We start from the raw sequence: 23,187 nt of genomic DNA on the forward strand, positions 1-23,187 counted from the left end.
AATATCATTTAAAATAATGGTTAGAAAAAAATAAAGGAAATTGAAAAAAAAAGAAAAGTAATAAAAAAAAAACATTCGTTAAAATCTTTTTCATTTCCTTTTCGTCAAAAGAAAAAAAATAGGAAAAGTAAACAAAAAAAGCAAAAACTTTTTTTCCACACAAAAATTTAATAACTTTTTAATTTATTTAATTCATACAGTATTAAAACCAACCAAAAATTAATTTAATATTTCAAATATGTACAAATGATTATTTCAATAAAAATAAAATGAATGTAATTATAAAAGTTTTATTTCAATTTTTTTTTTCCTAAAAATGTTTGATTATCAAAATAAAAATAAAGTGTTTTATTTATAAATTATTCAAGATAAATATCTTCTGTTGGATGCGCAAATGCCATATATTCATCGTATGAACGCTTAAAAGCACGTCTGAAATTTAATTTTAATTTATTTTTTTCTTTCATTTTTTTACTAATTTGTAAAATTCAAAGTTACAAAATATAAAATAAAATAATTTTTGTAAATAACAAAATTGGCTTTGAAGACAAAGCTTAACAATTATCATAAAATTAATTGACGTAAAATTGATTTATCTAACATAATTTGAATTTATTTGAAATAGTAATTTTAGCTCTTTCTTTTCCCTTTTTTTTTACCAAATATTTATCAACCGTATTCTGAGGGTAAAAAAATTCCCGGGAAATAATGTTGTTAAATTAATAAGAGTAAAATTTATTTTTACCCGATCGATTCAACAATTGGTTGTGTTGAGACATTTGACAAGAAAACATGACAAGCAAAACGTGGTAATAATGGATGTTTAGTTATAAAACCAAAATACCTTTAAAAAAAAGAAAAATCACTATAAAAAATTGTGATTAAGCTGAAAAAAAATTATCGCTATATTATCATCGTTATTATTGAAAAATCATTATTATTATCACTAAAAAATCGCTATTATTAAAAAATAATCATTATTATTGAAAAAATCATTGCCATTATTATCGCCATTATTGCTAAAATTCCATCAATTGCAAAACCATTATTATTATTATTATTGTTAATAAAGAATTGCTATTCTTTAAAACTATTTAAACTTTTATTAAAATTACTTAAAAAATATTATTATTATTAAAAAATCATTGTTATTATTAATATTATTATTATTATTATCATAACAAAATGAAATATCTGAAAGGAGAAAGGAATTATATTATCCGAATACACTAATCATATATATAAATATTATTTTAGCACAGAGTAAAAATTATCACAAACTGAAATTCACTGAAATTCAAAAAAAAAAAAAAATAAAATAAAATAAACAATAAACAAACCTAAGTTGTTTTGGATGTGCACCACAAAATGAAATATTTTGTAAGCTATAGAAGAAATCAAATGTAGGACATTGAAAAAACTGAAAAGTTTATACAAAAATTAATAAATATTTAATCAATTTTAAAATATCAAAAGTAATATTTTATTTATTTCGGAATTTATTTGCTTTAATTTATTTGTTTCTAAATGAATTTTGGAAGAAAAAAATGCATAAAAAAGGTAAATGTAATAAACAAATAATATTTAATTTAAATATAAGAAAAACAAAAAATTTATGACAAAAATGTAAAAATATTGAAATTAAAAATGTAAAATATGAATAATAAATTTTAATCGATCAATTCAGTTTTTTGTTTTCAACCATAAAAGAATGCAAACAAAAATTCTTATTAAATAAGAAATTGTATGAGAAAAAAGAAAATATAATAAAATTAAAACATGAAATGAAATTAAAATGCGTACTGTGTAAGCTTTTTTTTTTAAATTAATTATATTATCGGATTTGAATTTTTTAAAGAACAAAAAGAGAAAAAAATCTTTTTCAATAAAGAAAATTTGTTAAATTTAATCTTATACGAAAAAAAAAACAAAAAAAATTTTTTAAAATTCTTGCATTTATATCCGCTTTTTCACTTTTATGCTTAATTTAATTTAATTTATTAATTAAAGATTAATTTTAATTTCTTTTTTTTTCTTTTCTCTTATTCTACCATAAACATAAATAATTATTTCACTATTACTATTTTTTTTTTTGAATTAATTTAATTTCATATTAATAACTTACATTCTTTCGTCGTTTATCAATAATATGTATACCACGAAATGATACTTCCATTAGTACTGTTTGTGGTACTATTATTTCTTCCTTATTTTGATAAACACCAAGTACCTAAATTTATATTTTAATTTCTATTTTTCAAATTCCTATTATTATTATTTAAATTAATTGTATTTTTTTTAAATCTTTTCTTCGGTTTACATTTTCATTTTTTTTTTCTTCCTTTTAATTAATTATATTATTATATATGAAATAAAGTATTATTTAAATAAACTATAATTTTCATAAAATTAGATATTATTATAATTACTATAGTCAAAAAATTAATAATGAAATAATAGTAATAATAATAGGAAAAGGATAATAAATGGAAAAATTAGAATAATTTATTTTTCCAATTTGGTTAAAATTGCTCAAAATGAAATAAATTATTCATTAATTAAAATTAAAAGAAAGTTAAATTTGTGACAATAGTAAAATTTATTTTCTTATGCAAAATTGAAAATACATAAAAAATGGCACAAAAAAAAAGAAAAAAGAGAAAACAATAATTTTGTAATAAATTATATTAAAGAAAAAAAAAATTTAAAGTATAATAAAAAGATTCAAAAATTTTTTCCATTAATTTCAATAAATAATTTATATATATTAAAAAAAAGAAAAATTAAAATGATTTAAAAAATTTGATAAATTTGATGACAACCTTATTCATAGCTTGTATAAGTATATCATTGCCTTTATGATGTGCAACTTCAATTGATGCTAACATTGTCAAATAAAATGTGTCACGTTCATTTGTCATCGTTTCTGGGAAAAAAAAAAAAGTATTACTTAAGTTCTGAAAGTTATTTCAATTTTTAAATTAATTTAATTATTGATGCATAAAATTAGAATAATTGTGCATAAATTTTGAAGTAAAATTAATTCAAAATGTAATTGCTCAAACATTTTGTTATAAATCAATTTTAGCATTCAATCAAATTCATTAATTTATGATTAAATTCAATATTCAATTTCAATTAATTATTAGCATTTATGATTAAATCAATATTCATTGCTTATTTCTAAGATATTATGAAGCAAATGTTGAAATTTTAAATTGAAATAAATTTTAATCCAGAAAATGTATACAAAACAAATAAGAACAAAAATTATTGAAATTGCAAAAAAAAAAAAAAAAAAAAAAAAAGATAAGAATTTTTTATTTTTAATAAAATATATACTTAATTTGAATTTAAAAATAATTTGAAATGTAAATAAAAATGATAGCTTACGATTAACATTACTTGGTAATGCTCCCATGCAAATTTCTTCAACTAAATCAATTTCACAAACATGTGCTGATGGAAAGATGCCATGTTGGTTGGTTCGTAGATTTGTACCTTTAAATTATATTCCTAATTTATTATTTTATCATTTCAATAATTTCATTATCATTTATTTTATTTATTTACATTTTATTACTATTATTATTATTATTATTGTTTCGATTAATTTAATTTATGTTTTTTTTTCATTTAATTCAAATAAACTAAACAATCATAACCACAAGGAAAAAGTAGTAAGATAATTAATTTTCTACCAATAATCTTGTTGAAAAAATATATATTTACTAAATATTAAAAAAATTAAAAAATTATTTTCATTTATTTAAAATAATAATTTGAAAATTTTATTATTCTTTATATATGCGCAAAAAAGATTAAAAAAAAAATCAATCACTCAAAATTTAAAATTAGAAATAATTTAAAAGAGAGAGAAAAAGAAATGATAATTTCGAGAAATAAAATGGTACCATAGCACCAAAGAGTCCTTATTAAAATAATAAAAAACAAAAAAATTGTATAAAACTTAAAATTAGAAATAATTTAAAAGAGAGAGAAAAAGAAATGGTAATTTCGAGAAATAAAATGGTACCATAGCACCAAAGAGTCCTTATTAAAATAATAAAAAACAAAAAAATTGTATAAAACTTAAAATTAGAAATAATTTAAAAGAGAGAGAAAAAGAAATGATAATTTCGAGAAATAAAATGGTACCATAGCACCAAAGAGTCCTTATTAAAATAATAAAAAACAAAAAAATTGTATAAAACTTAAAATTAGAAATAATTTAAAAGAGAGAGAAAAAGAAATGGTAATTTCGAGAAATAAAATGGTACCATAGCACCAGTGATCTTCACATTCCCTTTCAACATGAATTGCATCACCAATTTCCAGCAGTACCTCATCATCGTGTCGTGGAATAAATGAAGAATGTACTCGATGAGTTGGATTGAACTGGTCAACAATACCTGTACAACAGGATGACACACCGGATGAGTCATCTGAAAGTACTACTAAAGGAATATTCTAGTTTTATTTCAATTTTCATTTTGTTTCATCTTTTGGAAAGATTTATTTCATATATGGTATTTTTTTAAATTTAAAATTTAAATTAAAAAAGAACCAAATATTTTTAATTAGTATGATAAAATAAATGTATTGATAGTAGACATATTCCTTGTAAAATTAAACATATTCATTATATATTTAATGTATTATTGTAATGAATTTCTTTTTATTATTCTATTAATATTACTATTTATTTTTTTGCTTTTCATTAAGATGATATATATATTTTAACATTGATATATTTATTACATGTATGATTGTTTTGATAAATTTAAATTTGAAAATAAAAATCAAAAATTTTGAATTAAATTTCCTATGATAAGCATAATAAAGATGATTTGGCATTAATGTACTTATTTTATAGTATATACAAGGTAGTATTTTTTTTGTAAAAAGTAATATACCTTTTCTGGAAGAAATTTGATTATCATTAAGATTATTATCATCATAGTAGCTATTATCATCAAACAGTAGCACTGAACGACTCATCACTGAGTCAGTACCAAAGCAAATCCTAAACAAAAAATTTTTTTTCAAAAATTTTGTTCCACAATTTTAATACAATCAAAATTTCATTTCATTATTTTAATACAAATTTAATGAATGGTAAATTTTTCTTTCACTATATTTTACTGTAAGTCTAATATAAGTTATTTGTGAAAGGTTTAAATAATTAAATTTGATTCGGAAAATTGTGATTATTACAGGAAAAGTAATGTAACAGTTTATGATAAGAATAATTTAATTTATATAATTTTAAAAATGGATTTTTTAGAAATGAATGATAATAAATTAATTTATACTTGAAATAAATTAAACTGCTGATAGCATTAGTATCAGCATGATAAAATGTAAAATGCTTAAAGTAATGCTACTAAGATTCTCAAAAATTAATGTAAAACATAGTTTTTCAAATTTCAAAAAATGTATGAAAAGGAAATGCTAGAAATTATTTATTTTTGCTTATAAAATTACATTATCAAAGTTTTTTTTTTTTTTTCTAGTCCATTTTAATAATATATTTTCCTTATAAATTAGCAAATTATTTATAGATGAATATAGCTATTTTATATATTTTGGAAAAAATTAAATGAGTTTAATGTTTGGTAATTTGTTCAAAATTTCATAAATTATTGGCTAAAAAAACCCAAAATTAATAGCATATTTACGCTGCATGCAAGCCATGCGTATGTGTTAAATAATCCACAAATTATGAGCCAAAAATTCCCACAACATTAATAACATATCAATGCGATGCTTACGCTGCATGTAAGCATGCTACGTATTAAATGAGTCAATTATTTCAGAAATTTGAGCTAAAAAAACCCACAATATTAATAGCATATTTACGCTGCATGTAAGCACGCTGCATGTATCAAATAAGTCAATCCATAAATTATGAGCTAAAAAATTCAACAGCATTAATAGCATATCAATACGATGTTTACGCTGCATGCAAGCATGCTACGTATCAAATAAGTCAATTTATTGCTTATTTAACTTATCATTATTTGTAGATTATTTATTAAAAATTAAACAGATTTGAAACAAAGAAAAAAAAAAAGAAAAGAAAAGATTAGATTTAAAATTGATGATAAGATTATATCTTTTGTTATTTATCATTTTCAATCATTACTATAACATTTTTTATTTTCATTTAAAATTTATTCATTAATTTTTCATTGCTTTTTTAATGAATAAAACAAAAAAAGAAAAGTAAAAAATAATTTTTAGGAAACTTTTTTTTGCCATATCTTTCTGTGCTTTTAATAGATTCTACCAAAAAAAAAAAAAAAAAAAACAATTAATTATTTAATTATTATTAAACATTTTCGATGCATTGTTCAACATTTAAAAGTTAAATTTTGAAAAAAAAAAAAAAAAAAAAACAGAGGAAGAAAAATGTATTAAAATTTTAAGTGAAAAAAGAAAAGAAAAAGGAATGGTTTTTGCTCAAATAAATCTTTTTTTTTTCTCATTAAAATATTTTATTTTATTTCATTTCTAATTTCTTAAAAAATGGCACTTTTCAAACTAAATTATCCTTATTATTATTTATGTTATCATATATCATTTGCTCTGGAAAATAAGTTTAAATCATAAAATTTGTTAATATATTAATAATTTTTTTTTCATATTAATCTATATTATAAAATAAAAATCTTATTAAATAATTAATTTTTTAAAATAAAATTACAGTTATAAAAAAAAATGTCTTTTCGATTTAAATTTTAATTATTATCTTTATGCTTATATCAATGCAAAAACGCATTGTAATAAATTATAAAAGTATAATAATAATAAATTAGTATAAGTAATACTTATATTACTTTAATAAAATGAATGCAATTTTCTATATATCATTTCATTCTAACCTATAATTTACCTATAAAAATTGATGCATATTAATAAACATTTAATTTTAAACTTAAAAAAAAATTCCAAAATTATTTCGGTAACGCAAAAATGTTATAATTAAAATATGAAAAATAAAATAAGAAAAGAAAAAATTATTCATATAAATCCATATATAGTACTTTAAAAAAAATGACGTAAATATCCGTGCATTTACTTACGCAAATATCCGTGTACTTACTTAAGTATCTCAAAAGAAAAGTAATAATCTAGATATTCGTATGCTTATTTAATCATTTCAAAAAAGAAAGGAAGAATGACATGGATATGAATGTACTTATTAATTTACTTAAACTTAAATTTCATTTATTCCTTAACAATAGAACAAGCATTTCTATTTTTTAGATATAATTTTTTAAATTGCTCTTTTCAATAAATTAAATTCAAAAATACAAAAAATTTCACCAAATAATTTTTGTTTTCTATTTCATTAATTAATTAATTAATTTACTTATTTATTCATAATTATTTCATACCTATGATCTTCTTTAGTAACTTGTTGTTGAATGGGAGAAGAAACAATTGTTGATGGTGAGAATAAATTTGTTGACATCGGAGATGATGTCGTTGAATTGAAATGATGTTCAGATAATGAAGCAGTAGTAGCTGTTGTTGTAGTAGCAGTAGTAGTAGTAGTGATAAGAGTAGTGATAGGAGTAGTGATAATATTTGCTGATAATGAATTAATTGGTAGTGGTGGTAAACGTCGATGAACAACTGATACTGTTGATAATGGTGAATGAGTGAGAAATTTTCCAGGTAATACTAAAATTATTTATTGCCATAAATTTTAATAAAATTTTAAAATAAATTTGATAAAAAGAAAAGTAAAAAAAAAAAAAAAAAAAAAAAAAAAAAAAAAAAACGAAAATTTTTGGAATAAATCTCTTATCAATTAGTGATGAATAAAATTTAATCACTATCAGTTATGATAATTGCTGACAAATTTTAATTGAATTAAACTAATAAATATGTGAAATGAAAAGATTTTCATAACAGCAATAATAATAATAGTTTTTAATCTTTAATTCAATTAATTTTTTTTAATTTTAAAATTTTGTATATATTAAAAAAAAAAAAAAGAACATATAATAATAATAATTAAAAGAGAAATAATTATGAGACATTTAAATAATCGATATTCTAATTAATTATCATTTTATCATTAATCTATGTGTTAATATTGAAATTTCATTTATAATTAAAATGAATTTGAATTTCGAATAATTTCAATTTATTATTTACATCATTAACTTTTTGCCAAAAAAAAAATAATAATAAAAAGGTTAAATTAAAAATGAAATATTGAAATTAATGATAAAATATTGAAATTGGAAATGATGTATTAACTTATAAATGAAACTTTCATTACTTTAATCAAACTTTTAATTAATGAAAGAAACATACACATACACACACACACACACACACACACACACACACACACATACACACATACACATACATACATATTGAATTGAAGAAATTAGTGAATTATGATGAATTATTTTAAATGATAATATGAATGAATTTGATTTATAACTATCGTTTTGGTTTATTTTCACATAAAAGCGCAAATTGATTATTTTTATTTAGTTATTCTAGAATTTTCTTCTATTTTGTATTATTAAATTATAGATGGCAAATTTATTTCAAATTATAAAAAATAAAAAATAGTTAAATTTAAAATTAAAAAAACGAAAAAGGAAAGAAAAAGAAAAAAGAAAAGTTGAAGAAATAGAACAATCAATGAAAAAATAAAAAAAAAAAAACAAAAATGAATAGTAAAATTCCAAAAAGAATTTTAGTAACACTGAAAAAAAAAGGACAATAATAAATGAATTACATAATTAAAAGTGAATGAATCAAACATTAATTGTAAAAATAAATGTAACTAAAATTTTAAATTAAAATTTTGTATAATAAAAAAAAATTTGGTGATAACAGTTATAATAATAATAATATCTTTTTTATAGATGAAACGAATTTCAAATGATAAATTATTCCGTTAAAAAAAATTTGAGTATTAATTTAAAAAAAAAAAATTGTAAAAAAGAGAATAAAACTAATAACATTATTTTAATAAAAAATTATATTATATTAGTTAACAATTAAAAAAATAAAAATGATGATAAAAATAAGGATAAGAATGCTAACTGATAATGCTTGATAATTCTAATAATGGTGAAATATCGAGTATTGATGATATTAAAATGATAACAATTATAATTATCAAATAATTATTAGTAATAAATAACATTAATGATAATAATAATATTAATATTAATGAATACTCATAAACTGCATTTTAAAAAAGGAAGAAATAATTGTGACACATTACGATGAAATGTCACACATAGCGCTAAACAAGAAGAAATATTTGACTGTAATTGCTAATATAACAAATAATTATCACTTTTTGAAATGATAATGATAACATACCAAAAGGAAACGATGAAAAATTTACACTTAAAAAAGCATTGTTTATTAAAATTCAAAGAAAAAAGAAGTTATAAGCAAAAAAAAAAACGGAAAAAAAACGGAAAAAAAAACGGAATGAAATTGATAAAATGAAAAATTCGAGAATGAATGAACGAGAAATGAGATAGACACTGATGAGACATTCATTTTATTTGCTAAATAAAATGAATCAATAAAAAAAAAAAATTTTAGTGCTATGATAGTTTAGTTTGAAGCATAAGATTTAGTCTAAAGCATCGATTGCTTTTAAGCCTAGCGAACATTTCATTTAAACATTCCTCAAAATGTATTAAAAGAAAAAAAAACGAAGAAGAAGGAGAAGGAAGAGAATAAATTGTCTTTCAAATTTATTTATTCCTTCATTTTCCCTTTTTTTATCTTCCCTCTCCCTCTCTCTCTCTCCCTCTTACTTTCTCTTTCCCTCTATTATAATATTTTATTAATTTATTGTTAGCAATTTGAGTTATACTGCAAAAAAAAGTGAGAATCTCAGAAAATTATTATATTTTTTAATATAAATCCATTAAATTTTAAATAAAATTAAATATTTTAATGATTGAATACTGATTTTAAAAAAAGAAAAAAAAAATTTTTAATAATAATAATTGAAATTAATGACAAAATAATTAAACAATTACACTAATTTAAAAAATTATACATTTATTAAATTATATATTATTAATTTACATAAAATATACTAACTTATAAAATTTTCAAATAATTTAATCATCAAAATCATATACATATTTTATAAATTTATAAAACGTTGTAAATAGTGATAATAACAATAAAAATAATATTAATAGTAATAATAATAATAATAATTTCTAAACATACAATTCTAACTATAAAAGTTATTGCTATTATGTTTACACAAATTTTTAAAAATTTGAATATATGCTAATGCTTCTAACATTTAACATTTGTCTGGTTGTCATACTTTTGGAATTGATAAATTATTCCATCAAAGAATTTTGTGACAAACAATAAATCATTGAAATAGCAATTATTAAAATAATAGTTATTTCAATGATAGCAGTAATAGTAATAATAATATGATTACCAGGGGATTTAGGCAAATATTTTAACATATGGTAAAATATTAGTTAAATATAAAATATTGGTTATGTGTATAGTAAAAGTACTGTTAGCTAACTAATATTGGAATATCAGTTAGCTAACAAAAATTACCCATGAAAATAGCATTACCTAAAGTTAAATATTTATAATATAAAATTTAAAAGCAAGAAAAAAAAAACAAAAAAAAAAAGACGAAGGAAGAGAATTTACTTGTGAGCTATGTTTAATTAAATTACAAAATTTTAAATTAGCCAAAAAAAAATTATAACTTGTCAGACTAATTAACTTAGATAAAAAATTAGTTATCAAAAATAACTAATTTGATTAATTAAGTTTGGAAGGTTTTAAAGTATATTTCATTCAATTCTTGGCATAAAAAGAAGGCTTATTATTGATAAATTAAGAATAAAATTAGATAAAATGAAATTATTAATAATTTTTGAAAGTTTTTTAATTAGCTCAAATAATTTTGAAAAGATAAAATATTTTATTATCAAAAAAAAAAAAAAAAAAAAAAAATGGAAAAAAGCTATAATTTTTGCGTTAATTTATCTTTCTCAAAATGATAAATCTGAAAAATTAGTTGGTTTCTAATTTCTCAAAACAAACTTAGTTAATTTCTAATTTCTCGAAATAACAATCTTACTTAATTTACTACGAGAAAAAAGCTTTTCTCAAAGTTTAATTCTCAAATTCACCTGATCTTATCAGTTTTATGCTAATTAGCACATTTAGTTTAAATTAATTAATCAGTTTTAATCGCTACTAATTAGTAAAATTAACAATTATCATTTCGAGTAACTGATAATGATAGTGAATAAATTGTAAACTTTTGATAATGATTGAATAAAAAAATAAACAAAGAGTAAACTATCACGGAAAGATGGAACGAAATAAATTGACTTTTGAATTTTTGACCATTTCAGTGAGAATAATAATAAGTTTTTAAGTAGGTAAAAGGACAAAGAGAGAGAGAGAGAGGGACAGATGTATAGAGGGAGAGAGGGAAAAAAATCCTTGTAAATTAAGATTATTTAATAATCTTTAATGATCTTAGAAAGTTATATCTATTTAATTATCTATCTTTTCTATTTAATGAAGGATAAATTATTCCACTTTTATTAAATTCAGGTTTCAAAAAAAAAAAATTAGCACAATTATTTATTTTTTAATTAATTAAGTAAGCATACCATCAACAGGTAATGAAGCTGGTAAGCATTGATTATTCAATGCGATCGCTTCCATTGTGGAATTTGTTAAATTATCACTAAAATATAAAATTAAATTAATAAAATATTTTTTTTTCATCAAAAAATTTTTTGTATTTTTTCAGAGAAAAAAAAATCATTTTGGAATTATTAAATTAATATAAAATAAAATGTTGAATTTGCGAAAAAAATTAATTAAAAAAAAAAATTAGTTTTTGTATTTTTCATCCAATAATTTATTTTTCATGCAATTTTTTCTTTTTTTGCTTATTTATTTATTTTAAAAAATTTTATTATCTAATTTAAAAATCTTTTTTAAAAAAAATTTAAACAAAAATAAAAATAAATAAACAAACTTACGATTTTGGAGAAATTGTTGTCGAAGTTTGTTGTGTGTTAATCATTTCACTAATATTTGATGTTTCCGATGTTTTTTGAATCCAAACTCGAGCAATTTCATTTATTTGTTGAGCATATTCACAGCAATTATCCCATAAAGTTACCGTTGAATTCATTATTTGTTCATCAATTTCTATTAAATAAACAATAACAATAAGAAAAAAAAAATAATTTAAATCAATTAGTTATAACTTTTTTTAATCTTTCTTTTCCTCTTTATTTTTGTAAAAATTTAATTCCATTTGATTTAATAATTACTTGCACTTATTAATATCATATGATTATGTATTTAAATTTCAATTAATTTATTTTCAGAAAATTATTTCAGTACTATCATTACTCATATTTACTTTTAAATACTAATACTTTAAGAAAAAAAAAAAAAACTCAACCTGGTTTATACGTTTCAATAACTGGATAAACATTTTTATCAATATTTGATAGTAATTTTGTAGTATCATTATGAATTGTCTTTTTAATATCAAATGTAAATTCATAAAAATTCGGTAATTTGCTTCTTTGAACCGGAAGAATATGACCCGTAAATGTGTCATCATCATCATCAAGATTATCATGATCATTATCATTATCATCATTAAAATCATCAATAACATCAATCTCATTGTCATTATTATCACTATCACTTTTAATACTTTCATCTGATTCATATTCGAGATCATTTTTATCACTCATATTTGTATAGTAGATTGCATGTTGATTGAAATTTGATAAATCTCGAATATCAGCATAATAGTGCTCCTTATCAGCAGTAGTAATCATTTTTGTTATGAATAAATATCTTTCTTTTTCCAAATCGATCAGTGCTTCTGGTAGTTTATCCAAAATATTTAATGAATATGATCTACGTTGCATTGGATCATTCAAAGTAGTATGCTGATATTTTGACTGATATGATAAGAATTCATCATCATTTAAATAATCCATCTGATTCGTCACTTTTATCATTTCCTCATCAGCGGTTAATTTCTTGAAAACAAAAAAAAAGGTAAAATTTCAAAAATTCAACGAATATTATAAAACATTTATAATAATTAATTATCATTTCATTGATAACATTTCACTGATAATTGCTTATTTTAATTTATATATTTTTTGATCTAATTACAAATATGAATTATAGTAATTATTATTTAGTTAAAAAATATGAAAAATGATACCCTAACTTGAGAATAAATTTCGTTACGTGAATGATTATCAGTGTTAAGTGTTTCATCTAATGGTACGTCATCCACGCATCGAATCCATTCGTCATCTGACGTATCACTTTCACTATTCATTGTCATCATTTGCTTTTTCAATGTATCTGGCTTAGAAGCATATTTACGACAATCTGGTGAAGAACATCTACAAGAATAATTTTAATCATTTTTTTTATTAAAATTATAATTTAAATAGCAAAAAAAAAAAAATGTATTAAATTTCAAAAAAGAAAATGAAAATGTTAATAATCAATGCTAATTACTCTTTTTTTATTTCTAATAAATATAAAACATATATAAAATTAATGATATTATCATTAATGAAGAAGTTTATAATCATTTCAAAATAAATTATAATCATTTTGTATAACACAATCCACAATATTAACTATCATTTTTCAATTATTTTTATTTTAAAAAAAAATTCTACTAAAGTTTCTAAATTTTATTTTCTTAAATTTATTCAGTAATGCAAAAGTTTAAATAACTTTAAATAAAATAAAATCATAGGAGTAGTAAATTAAATAAAATCACATAAGAAAATGTAAGAGTAACATAAGTAAATTAAAATGCAACTTTAAAAAAAAGAAAGAATAAAGTAACGTGAAAAGAATAAAAGTAACGTGTATAGCGTGTTTTCTCCTTTCCTTTTTGTTTTTTTTTTGAAATTTGATAGTAAATATTAACAAACCTATTATAATGATTTTGTATAACACAATCCACGTATGACGTAATCATCTGATCATGACAGCTAATACTTTGACGCATAACTATTCCGGAATGATCCATTACTGACGGTTTTCTTGTAATCCAACCCATTTCCGTTTCCCTATTAAAAAAAGAAGTAAAAAAAAAAAAGAATTTAACTAATTAATATCAAAATTTCTATTTTAAACAATGCTAAGATATTAATTATAAAAATGAATAAAATTAAAAATATGAATAATACTTGAATAAATTGTATATAATTTTTGCTTAATTATTTTTTTTTAAAAAAAAAAGAAAGAAAATAATAATCGTATAAATAGAAGAGAATAGGATTAATTATTTGAAAAAAGAAAGATTAAAATGATCATTTTAAATCAAATAATTAAAATTAAGTGATCATTTATTAAACAAATTAAAAAGCAAAACATTTAAATAAATTTTTGCTTAATTATTTCAAAAAAAAAAAAAAATGGAAATTAACCACAAATGTAAATTTCCAAGTGATTTTGATATTTTTGTAATTGTTGATGTTATATTATATTTTCCATTTAATTGTCTTTCAGTTTCAGAATTTTCCCCGAAAGTTTCTTTAGCAAAATTTAGAAGAGCTTCGGGTGTCCATTTGTTGACAGTTTCATTCATTTCTGTTAATTCATCAACAAAACTTATTTCCTCTTCTCTGTAAAAAAAAGAAATGATATTAATTTATTTAAAAAATTATATATTAATTTATTTAACACTTACATTTTGCATAATTATAAATTTTAATTTAAAAAAAAAATGGAAAAAAAGACAAAAAAGTAAAAAGCTGATGGATTTAAAATTTAAGATTAAATTAGATAAAATTCAATTTGAAAAAAAAGAAAAAGAAAAAAAAAACAAAAAAATTTGAAAAAAAAAAATTTTATTGAAAGAATTTAAAATTTAAATGAAAAATTACTAATTTATGCTTTTAACAGGTAAATTTGATAAAATTCAATTTTTCTTTTTTTTTTTTTTTTTAATTTTTTTAATTGAAAAATAAAACAAAAAGAATATTAGAAAGAAAAAACTTTACTGATGTGGTGGTGATGGACTAGCATCATACATACAAAGTGAGTCATTTTCAGAGATTACTCGTCGACATGTCACCATCACATTTAATGGTAAATTTAAATGTGTTAAATTATTATTAACTCCAGTTGATCCAGTATTAAAATCCAAAATACTTGTACGCATTGCTTCATCATACTCATCATATAAATTAGCACTAAAAACAATAATTAATTAATTAATCATTGCCATTAACTATGCTAACATATTTCAGTTTCAATTCTTTTTGCTTCTTTGTTTTCTTATAATTAATTAATTACTTTAGAAAAAGAAAAGGAAAAGTTTGTATTTGTTCAAATTTCTCAAAAAAAAAAAAAATGAATGAAATAAAATAAATTTAAGAAGTAACCAATGCAAAGTTTGTTGTTCACATTTTTCATTTGCAAAATTTTCATCAAATTTAAAACAAGCATCTTCTTGTGAACTTGATAATTCCACAGATGACTAAAGATTAATTTTATTAAATGCAAAAAAATTTGTCAAATTTTTTTATGAAATAAACAATTTTAAGATAAACACACAAACACAAAAGATTCTTTTCAATAAAATATAAATGTTTTAACCTTTAACCTTCAATAACTTATATCTAATCTTTTTCAATTGCCTGATCTATTTCAAATTTCAATATATTTAATTTTTTTTTTTTTTGAAAAAAAGAGGAAGGAAAAAAATTATTCACAAATATTATTTTAACATCATAAACATTTATTAAATTAATCATTACTATTCATACTTATTGCTTTAAATAATTTCAAAAAAAAAAAATGACCAATTAAAATAACAAATATATTTTCTTCAAAAAAAAGATTTTATAAATTACAAATTAAAAAAATGCAAATTTTTTTGAACAAAAAAAAAAAGAAAAGACTACTATATTAATGTTATAAAATAAATGATAATTGAGAGAAAAAAAAAACCGAAATAAATTTAAAAAAATTTATAACTGCAATACCTGTCGCTCATTGTCAACAATAAATTCTGGTGCTGACCAGCAACAGGTAAATGGTGATGATCTTGCTTCCAAATCATCATCACTTTCAAAATTTATTCCATATTTGAAATTATTTGCTGTTGTTGACCAATTATCGCTTACATTTGTATTTGATTTTGTCTAAAATTTTTCATCATTAATATAAATTTTAAAATTATATTAAAAATAATTTCAAACATTGATATAATATTAAAAATTAATCAAATACAATTTTAATCATTGATATGATTTTAAAAAAAAAGAAAAAAATTAATTGCTTTTTTTCAATAGCAACAAAAAAAAAAAAGAAAAATCATTACAAGCAAATAAATTGATTTATTAATTTTTCATTTAAATTTTTTCCAAAGGAAAAAAAAATGACAGAAAGAAAAATTTTAATATTTAGGAAAAAAAAATTAACAAAGAAAAGAAAAAAAAATGTTAAATGTCTAAAAAAGAAATTAGAAAATTATTGAACTATTTCAAAAGTAAAATAAAAATTAAATATTAGCTATAAAATGAGTCAATTAAATATTATTAATAAAAGAAAGAAATATGAATAAAACTGCAAAAGTTTAAATTATCACTTTGCTATTTTTTCTTTTTATTCACCTTAGCTAATAAATAATAATTTAAATAATCATACACAAATAAAAATTTTATTTGCTAATAAAAATTTTATTATTAGTCACTTTCAAAGATAATTCAATATGTGAAATAAATTAGTGAAACTGTTTATGAGTATTACATTAAATATATTATAATTACACTAATTATATTAATATTTTTACCAATTATATTAAATTTAAATATTTGTGTTTACTAATTATTTAATAACTATATTAAATTTAAATAATATTTACTATTTGTATTATTTTTTACTAATTATATTTATTAATTATATTAAATTTAAATAATATTTACTAATTATATTAAATTTAAACATTTGTGTTCACTAATTATTTAATAACTATAATAAATTTAAATAATATTTACTAATTATGTTATATTCACTTTATAGATTTTTTTACTAATTATATTTATTAATTATATAAAATTTAAATAATATTTGCTAATTATATTATCTTTTTTCACTAATTATATTTACTAGTTACATTAAATTTAAATATTTGTGCTTACTAATTATTTAATAACTACATTAAATTTGAATAATATTTACTAATTATATTATATTTAAACATTTGTGTATGATATAATTATGATATGCCTAATTTATGAATATTATTTACTAATTATATTAAAAAATTAACCTTAAATATTGCTGTCCGATAATTATTTCGTGAAAAATATGGTGCAGAAGATGCGGTAGTTTCATCGTCACTTACTGATTGCATTTTAATAAAATCATCATTCAAACATTTACCATTATGCATATTTGTAATAAATGTATTATTTGCATAAATTTTTTCATCTGCAAAAAAAAGGAAAAAAAAATTTTAAATTATTTTATTCAAATATAAATATGAAAATAATAGAAGGAATTTTTTTTTCTTTTTTAATTTTTCTAAAATTTAATTTTCTTAATTTGTTTTGCTAATTTTTGCTTTTTTCTCGATTAATTTTTGTTGAATTCATAATTTCCTTTTCTCACTTTTTAATATTACTAATATATAGTATGAATAGTAGTATGTAATTTGATTTTCTTTAATAACTAAAAAATTATTTAAAAAAAAAAAATTAACATTTTTTCATTGTGTAATCCGTTTACAACGAATTAAATTAACTTATTATTATTTAAGCTAATTATTAATTTATTCATATATTTTAATTGATTCTTAAGTGAACATATTTTAATTTGCATTCTTATTAAATTAAATGTAGATTAATCTATATGGTTAAATTAATTATTTATTGAAATTAAAATGTTAAATTTTTGTATTATTGGCTTCTTTTCATCCTCTACCTTAGTCTTGCTCAAATTAATTCCTATTTTTACATTTAATTTAAATTAAAATTAGAATGATAAATAAAATGTTTAGTTAATAATTAATTAAAATCAAAATTAAAAACAAAAAAGTAAAAATAAAAAACATATCTGCATGTAATAAAGATGTTTCATGGTTATGTTTTTGAATTGAAGATATTGATTTTGATTTAATAAGTCCTCGTAAACATGCATGTACAGCAAATTCCTCATCGCTATCACTATTTAAATTATCATCCTAGATTAAATGAGTAAATAAATAAATAAAGCAGAGAAATTGTAAAAGGAAAAATAAAATTAAAATTATTAAATTGTAATATCAATTCATTATATTTTTAAATTTAAAGGATAGCAAAAGTGATATTATGATAATTTGAATGAAAATAAAAATTAAAACAAAAAAGAAAAAAAAATTTAATTAATTACCTTTGACGTATTACTATGACAAAGTGATAATGCTATTTCGTTATCAACATTTCCAGCATTAGCAATTGATAATGTATCATTTTTATCATAATATTGTTGATTTAGTAGCAATAATTGTGATGCACATTTATTTTTTTGATAATTCATTTCTATTTCTGATGACCAACTTCTGATAAAATAAAAATTTTGAAAAAAAAAAAGGTTATAAAGCTAATCTGTTAATTATCATAAAAAAAACAATTTTAAAAAATTTTTTTTTATTTTTCTAAAAAATAATTTTCTTTTTTTCTTTACATTTTGAAAATTTCCTATAAAATAACCCAATAATTTCGTTAAATTTTAAATAGTAAAATCATATATGCAACATTAAATCAAAATTATAAAATCGTACATATCAGAATCATTATTACAAATACTTGAACCATCATCACTATTATCCTTATCACCATTATCAGTATCATTGTTATCACTAACATTACTCAATTCATCGCTGGAATGTTGACTGGAATTTTTATCCAAATCATTTGCATTTATAACCAAATCCTGAGAATCCATCTTAAAAAATGAAAAAAAAAAGTTCAAAATTTTACTTTTTATTATTTACCATCATTTTAGCGAATTAAATCACATACGAAATTTTAATAAAAATTATTTTTATTGTTATTTCAAAAATTGTGTAATGAAAATGGAAAAAGAGAGAAAAATGATAGACATTAAAAGTTAAAATTATAAAAATTTCCATAATTTAATACTAACTAATTAATCAAAGAATATTAAAATATTGAAAATAAGAAAAAGGATTTTTATAAATTATTGAAATATATTTTAGAAAATAATAATTAAATAAAATAATATTAAGAATTAAGAAATTATACTGAATGCAAAATTTCAAAGAAAAATGAAAGAAAGAGAGTTTAAAAAAAAATGGTAGAAAAGAAGAAAAGCAAAATAAACGATAAAACATTTAATTTTGAAATTCACAAAAAAAAAAAAAAAAAAAGAAAGAAGAAGCAATCTTTGTTAGTTAAAATGAAATATCTCAAAAAATTGAGACAGAAAGAAAGAAAGAGAGTGGGAGAGAGGGGGAAAAGAAAGAGGAAAATACAGAAAAGAAATTTATTTACATAAATAGGAAGAAAAAAATGAGAAAAAAGAGAGAAAAATAGAAAATTGGAAAGAGAGAGAGAAAGAGAAAAAAGAGTATAAAAAAGCAAAAATTTTCATTGAAGAAAAAAAAAGGGAGAAATGGCAAAAGTAATGTAGAAAATATGACGCAATTTGCAAAATGAATTGAAATGGAAATTTATTGATGGAAAAAAGGAAAAGGAAAGAAAAGAAAAAGAGAGGGGAGAGAGAGAGGGAGGAAGGAAAGGAATAGAGGGAACTTTATTGATAGGATTGAGAGGAGGGAAGGAATTATTGGCTGGTTGCTTGGTTGCTTGGCTGGTTGGTTGGTTGGTTTGTTGGTTGCTTGGTTGGCTGGTTTAGTTGGTTGGTTAGTTGGTTAGCTAAATGGACGGATGGATAAGCTAGGCTAGGCTTTAGCGGAGCACATATGTGCTAGGCTATAGCGGAGGACAAATCTGCTAGGCTTTAGAGGAGAACAAATGTGCTAGGCTTTAGCAAGGCCGAAGTGTGTGTTAAGAGAATTTCTTGGAGAGGGAAAAAAGAGCCTAGTTAGGCTGAAAATATATTTATTGCAAGCACTACAATATATCACATTTTCACATATCTGTCAAAGAGAGAGAGGGAAATGTTTTTTTTTGGCCTGATTTAGTCATTAAAATTTAAACGAACCTTTAAAAAGAAAAGGAAATGTCAAATAGAAAAATGCCTTTGACTATAAGATATAGTTTAGGCTTTTATACTTGGCTCTTTATTGAAATCAATTTATGGCATAGTATTGTATGGCTTTTATTGAGATTGTTATTGAAATAAATCTATGATTTAACATTTTTATGCTTGGCTTTTGATTGAAAGAAGAAAATCCTTTTTCCATTTTCAAATGAAAAACTGTTCTTTCTTCAATTTTTCATCAATGTTTTAAAACTCACAAAGCCATATGGAATTTTTATCAGAATGAAAAAAAAAAAAAAAAAAAAGATAAGAAAAGATAAAAGGAAGAGGCGAAATATGATAATTGGAAGCAAATATCAACGATCACTTAATTATCACTATCAGTTATCACAACGATTAAAAACTATTGTTATCAGATACAAATATATACTCAGTTAATTAAAACTGAGATTAGATATAGTAGGGACAACAACAACAACAAAAAAAAAAAAAAGATAAATAAGAATTAATTTAAAATTGTTTAATTTTAAAAATAAATGGAACATGTAAAAAGAAGCTAAATAAATTTAAAATTTTGAAAGGAAGCCGAATAAATATATTGCTATATATCAGTTAATTACGATTGTTATAAATTACAATTTGCATATAAATCATAATCTTTGTATTTTGTTACACTTTATTTTATTGCTTTGTCAAATATGAAACTTATTTACCAAGTAAAATCATTGGTAAATAAATTCTAAATGCTTTAATTAGTTCATAATAATTTTATTTCTGTTATATCAGTTATTTATAACGATTATTATGAATTATGTTCATATATAAATTATTACTTCACTTATTTTATTCTTACAAATTATTTTTAGCCAAGAAAAAAAAGCTTATCTGCTAGGAAAATGCTTGGCAAATAAATTATGAACATTTCGAATAAAACTAAATAAATATGTTGTCGTTATGTTGGTTACATCAATTATAACGATTATTGTAAATTATGTTTATTTATAAACTATGGTTTCGCTTACTTTGCTCTTTTTACAATCTACCTTATCAAATAAGAATTTAAAATTCACTAAGCAAATGATTGGTAAATAAATTTAAAATATTTTAATTAAAGTAAAATAACTGTTCTATTGTTATTGCAGTTATAATGAATTGTGATTTATTTGCCTAAATTTTGCAGTTGTAAATGTTTACAATTATCGTTGTTGAAATTGAATGCAATATCTAAGGTAAAAATTACTGATAACGATAATGCCCAATGATAATAATGATAATTTCTTATATATCAACCTCAGGCAAAACTTTCTCTCCTTTTTTTTTTTTTGCTTTTCGTTTCTTTAGGAGCATAAAACATCTATGATCTATAATTTTAACAAATATATTCATTAATATTTCTTTTTTCTACTGTCACAAATTTTATATCGCAAAACTTTAAATTACTATATGTTTATAGAGTTGAAAATATGTTATATGAAATTTTGCAAATAATGTCTATACTTTGAATTTTATGTTTCAAATCTTATGTTTACGCCGATTACTCTTTCGGTAGATTTAACCTATCCTCTTTTTTTTTGTTTACTTCATATTTTGTTTACTCATTGCTTGCTACATAAGGAAATCACCAAAAAGGCGCTATTGTTTTGTGCCTCCAATAAGACGCCATTGTTTTGCTTCACCAATAAGACACCATTGTTTTCTTTTGACCAAGAAAAGAGGAGCATTGTTTGTATGAACTGAGAATGAAGATAGTAGGATTTTGATTTGTTTTTATCAAGTTATTGTATTATTGTCTCTGCTAATAAAGGAGTTATTGTATTCCTCTGTTATCTCATACATTTACACCTCATCCAATAAATCTCCCCGAAATCAACAACCTCTCCCAAAAATAATAATTTAAATCTTTAAAACTTTCACGACAACTACTCATTATCATTCTATTTTTTTCAATACTAACAGAGCGGTATTGAATTTTTCTTTTTCCTGTCAAATTTCATTTCCAAACTTTTGTCACATTATGCTTGACTGTAATTTGACATTGCTTGATATTTTTTTTATCTTATACGATGGTTATAAATGAATAAAATTGATAAAAGACAATGTGATCATAAATTTGATAAATAATTTGATTTAATAATGAATGCATTAATTTCTGATGTGATCATTTAATTTAATAAATAAACTAATTCCTGATGTGATCATGAATAAATTGACCTGGTTATAAAGTATTTGATTTGATTTTAAATCCATGAGCTATCTAATTTATGCACCAATATTCCCATGTGATTGTTTGATCTGCTTGCATTATGAACAATTTAATTTGCATCATACAATAATGATCTGATTTTAATAATTTGATTTGCTTTCTCGGATAAGATGATCCGATATAAATTCATGGAAGGCATAAAAAATTGAAAATCTAAAAAAAGTTAATGCATTAAAAGAAAGTACAATTTTTAATAATAACATTTGTTAACTGATAATTACTTTATTCTTTTACTTTTTAATTTATATACATCTAATCAGTCATTTCTTGAAAATCAGTGTTTAGCCATATTGCATTGTTATTTCGATATGTTTAACTTGATTCAATTATTTTTCGAAATTCCTTCTACAACCTTTCACTATTCAGCAGTTCTTTTATTTTTTGTTTAGTAAATTTAATTTAAGCAATTCATATGAATGTGCTACAGTAAGAAGTAAATGAACAACTGTAATTACAGTAAACCAATCTACAGTATGATACGCATCCATTAAATTTATTTTTTCTTTGCTCAGTGAAATTAATTTAAGGGATTATGAGTGAGTCTATTACGGTAAGAATTAAGTGATTAACTGTAATTACAGTATGATAATTTTAAATGCATAATATATGATAATGTTACTTATCCAAATTTAAAATTTTTTTTCGTAAATCGTCATTAAGTACTATTTTTA

At 20.4% G+C, this 23,187-nt stretch overlaps 1 protein-coding gene and 1 further gene across 3 annotated transcripts; one reads left to right on the top strand and one right to left on the bottom strand.

Annotated features, from left to right (window-relative positions):
- Positions 1 to 359: 359 nt before the first annotated feature.
- Positions 360 to 19,011, bottom strand: Bma-jip-1 (Uncharacterized protein; the record flags this gene model as incomplete). Of its 2 annotated transcripts, XM_043079488.1 has the most annotated exons (22): positions 360 to 432; positions 746 to 844; positions 1,341 to 1,420; positions 2,126 to 2,230; positions 2,823 to 2,926; positions 3,394 to 3,501; positions 4,281 to 4,445; positions 4,917 to 5,026; positions 7,404 to 7,692; positions 11,679 to 11,755; positions 12,057 to 12,228; positions 12,488 to 13,082; positions 13,274 to 13,460; positions 14,007 to 14,144; positions 14,505 to 14,702; positions 15,081 to 15,272; positions 15,465 to 15,559; positions 16,068 to 16,226; positions 17,357 to 17,517; positions 18,220 to 18,268; positions 18,457 to 18,625; positions 18,848 to 19,011. In XM_043079488.1, 22 exons carry the CDS (start codon positions 19,009 to 19,011, stop codon positions 360 to 362), a joined length of 3,489 nt encoding a protein of 1,162 aa, XP_042935422.1. The 2 variants fall into 2 exon arrangements, with proteins under 2 accessions (XP_042935422.1, XP_042935423.1); XM_043079489.1 differs by lacking the exons at positions 11,679 to 11,755; positions 12,057 to 12,228; positions 12,488 to 13,082; ... (8 more) ...; positions 18,457 to 18,625; positions 18,848 to 19,011 and having other exon boundaries at positions 7,404 to 7,480.
- Positions 9,706 to 9,822, top strand: Bm16149. Its single transcript, XR_006228044.1, has one exon. The product of XR_006228044.1 is annotated as a pre-microRNA Bm16149 (primary transcript).
- Positions 19,012 to 23,187: the final 4,176 nt, after the last annotated feature.

The sequence above is a fragment of the Brugia malayi genome (genome assembly GCF_000002995.4).
Source record: "Brugia malayi strain FR3 genome assembly, contig: Bm_v4_Chr2_contig_001, whole genome shotgun sequence".
Lineage (NCBI taxonomy): Eukaryota > Metazoa > Nematoda > Chromadorea > Rhabditida > Onchocercidae > Brugia > Brugia malayi.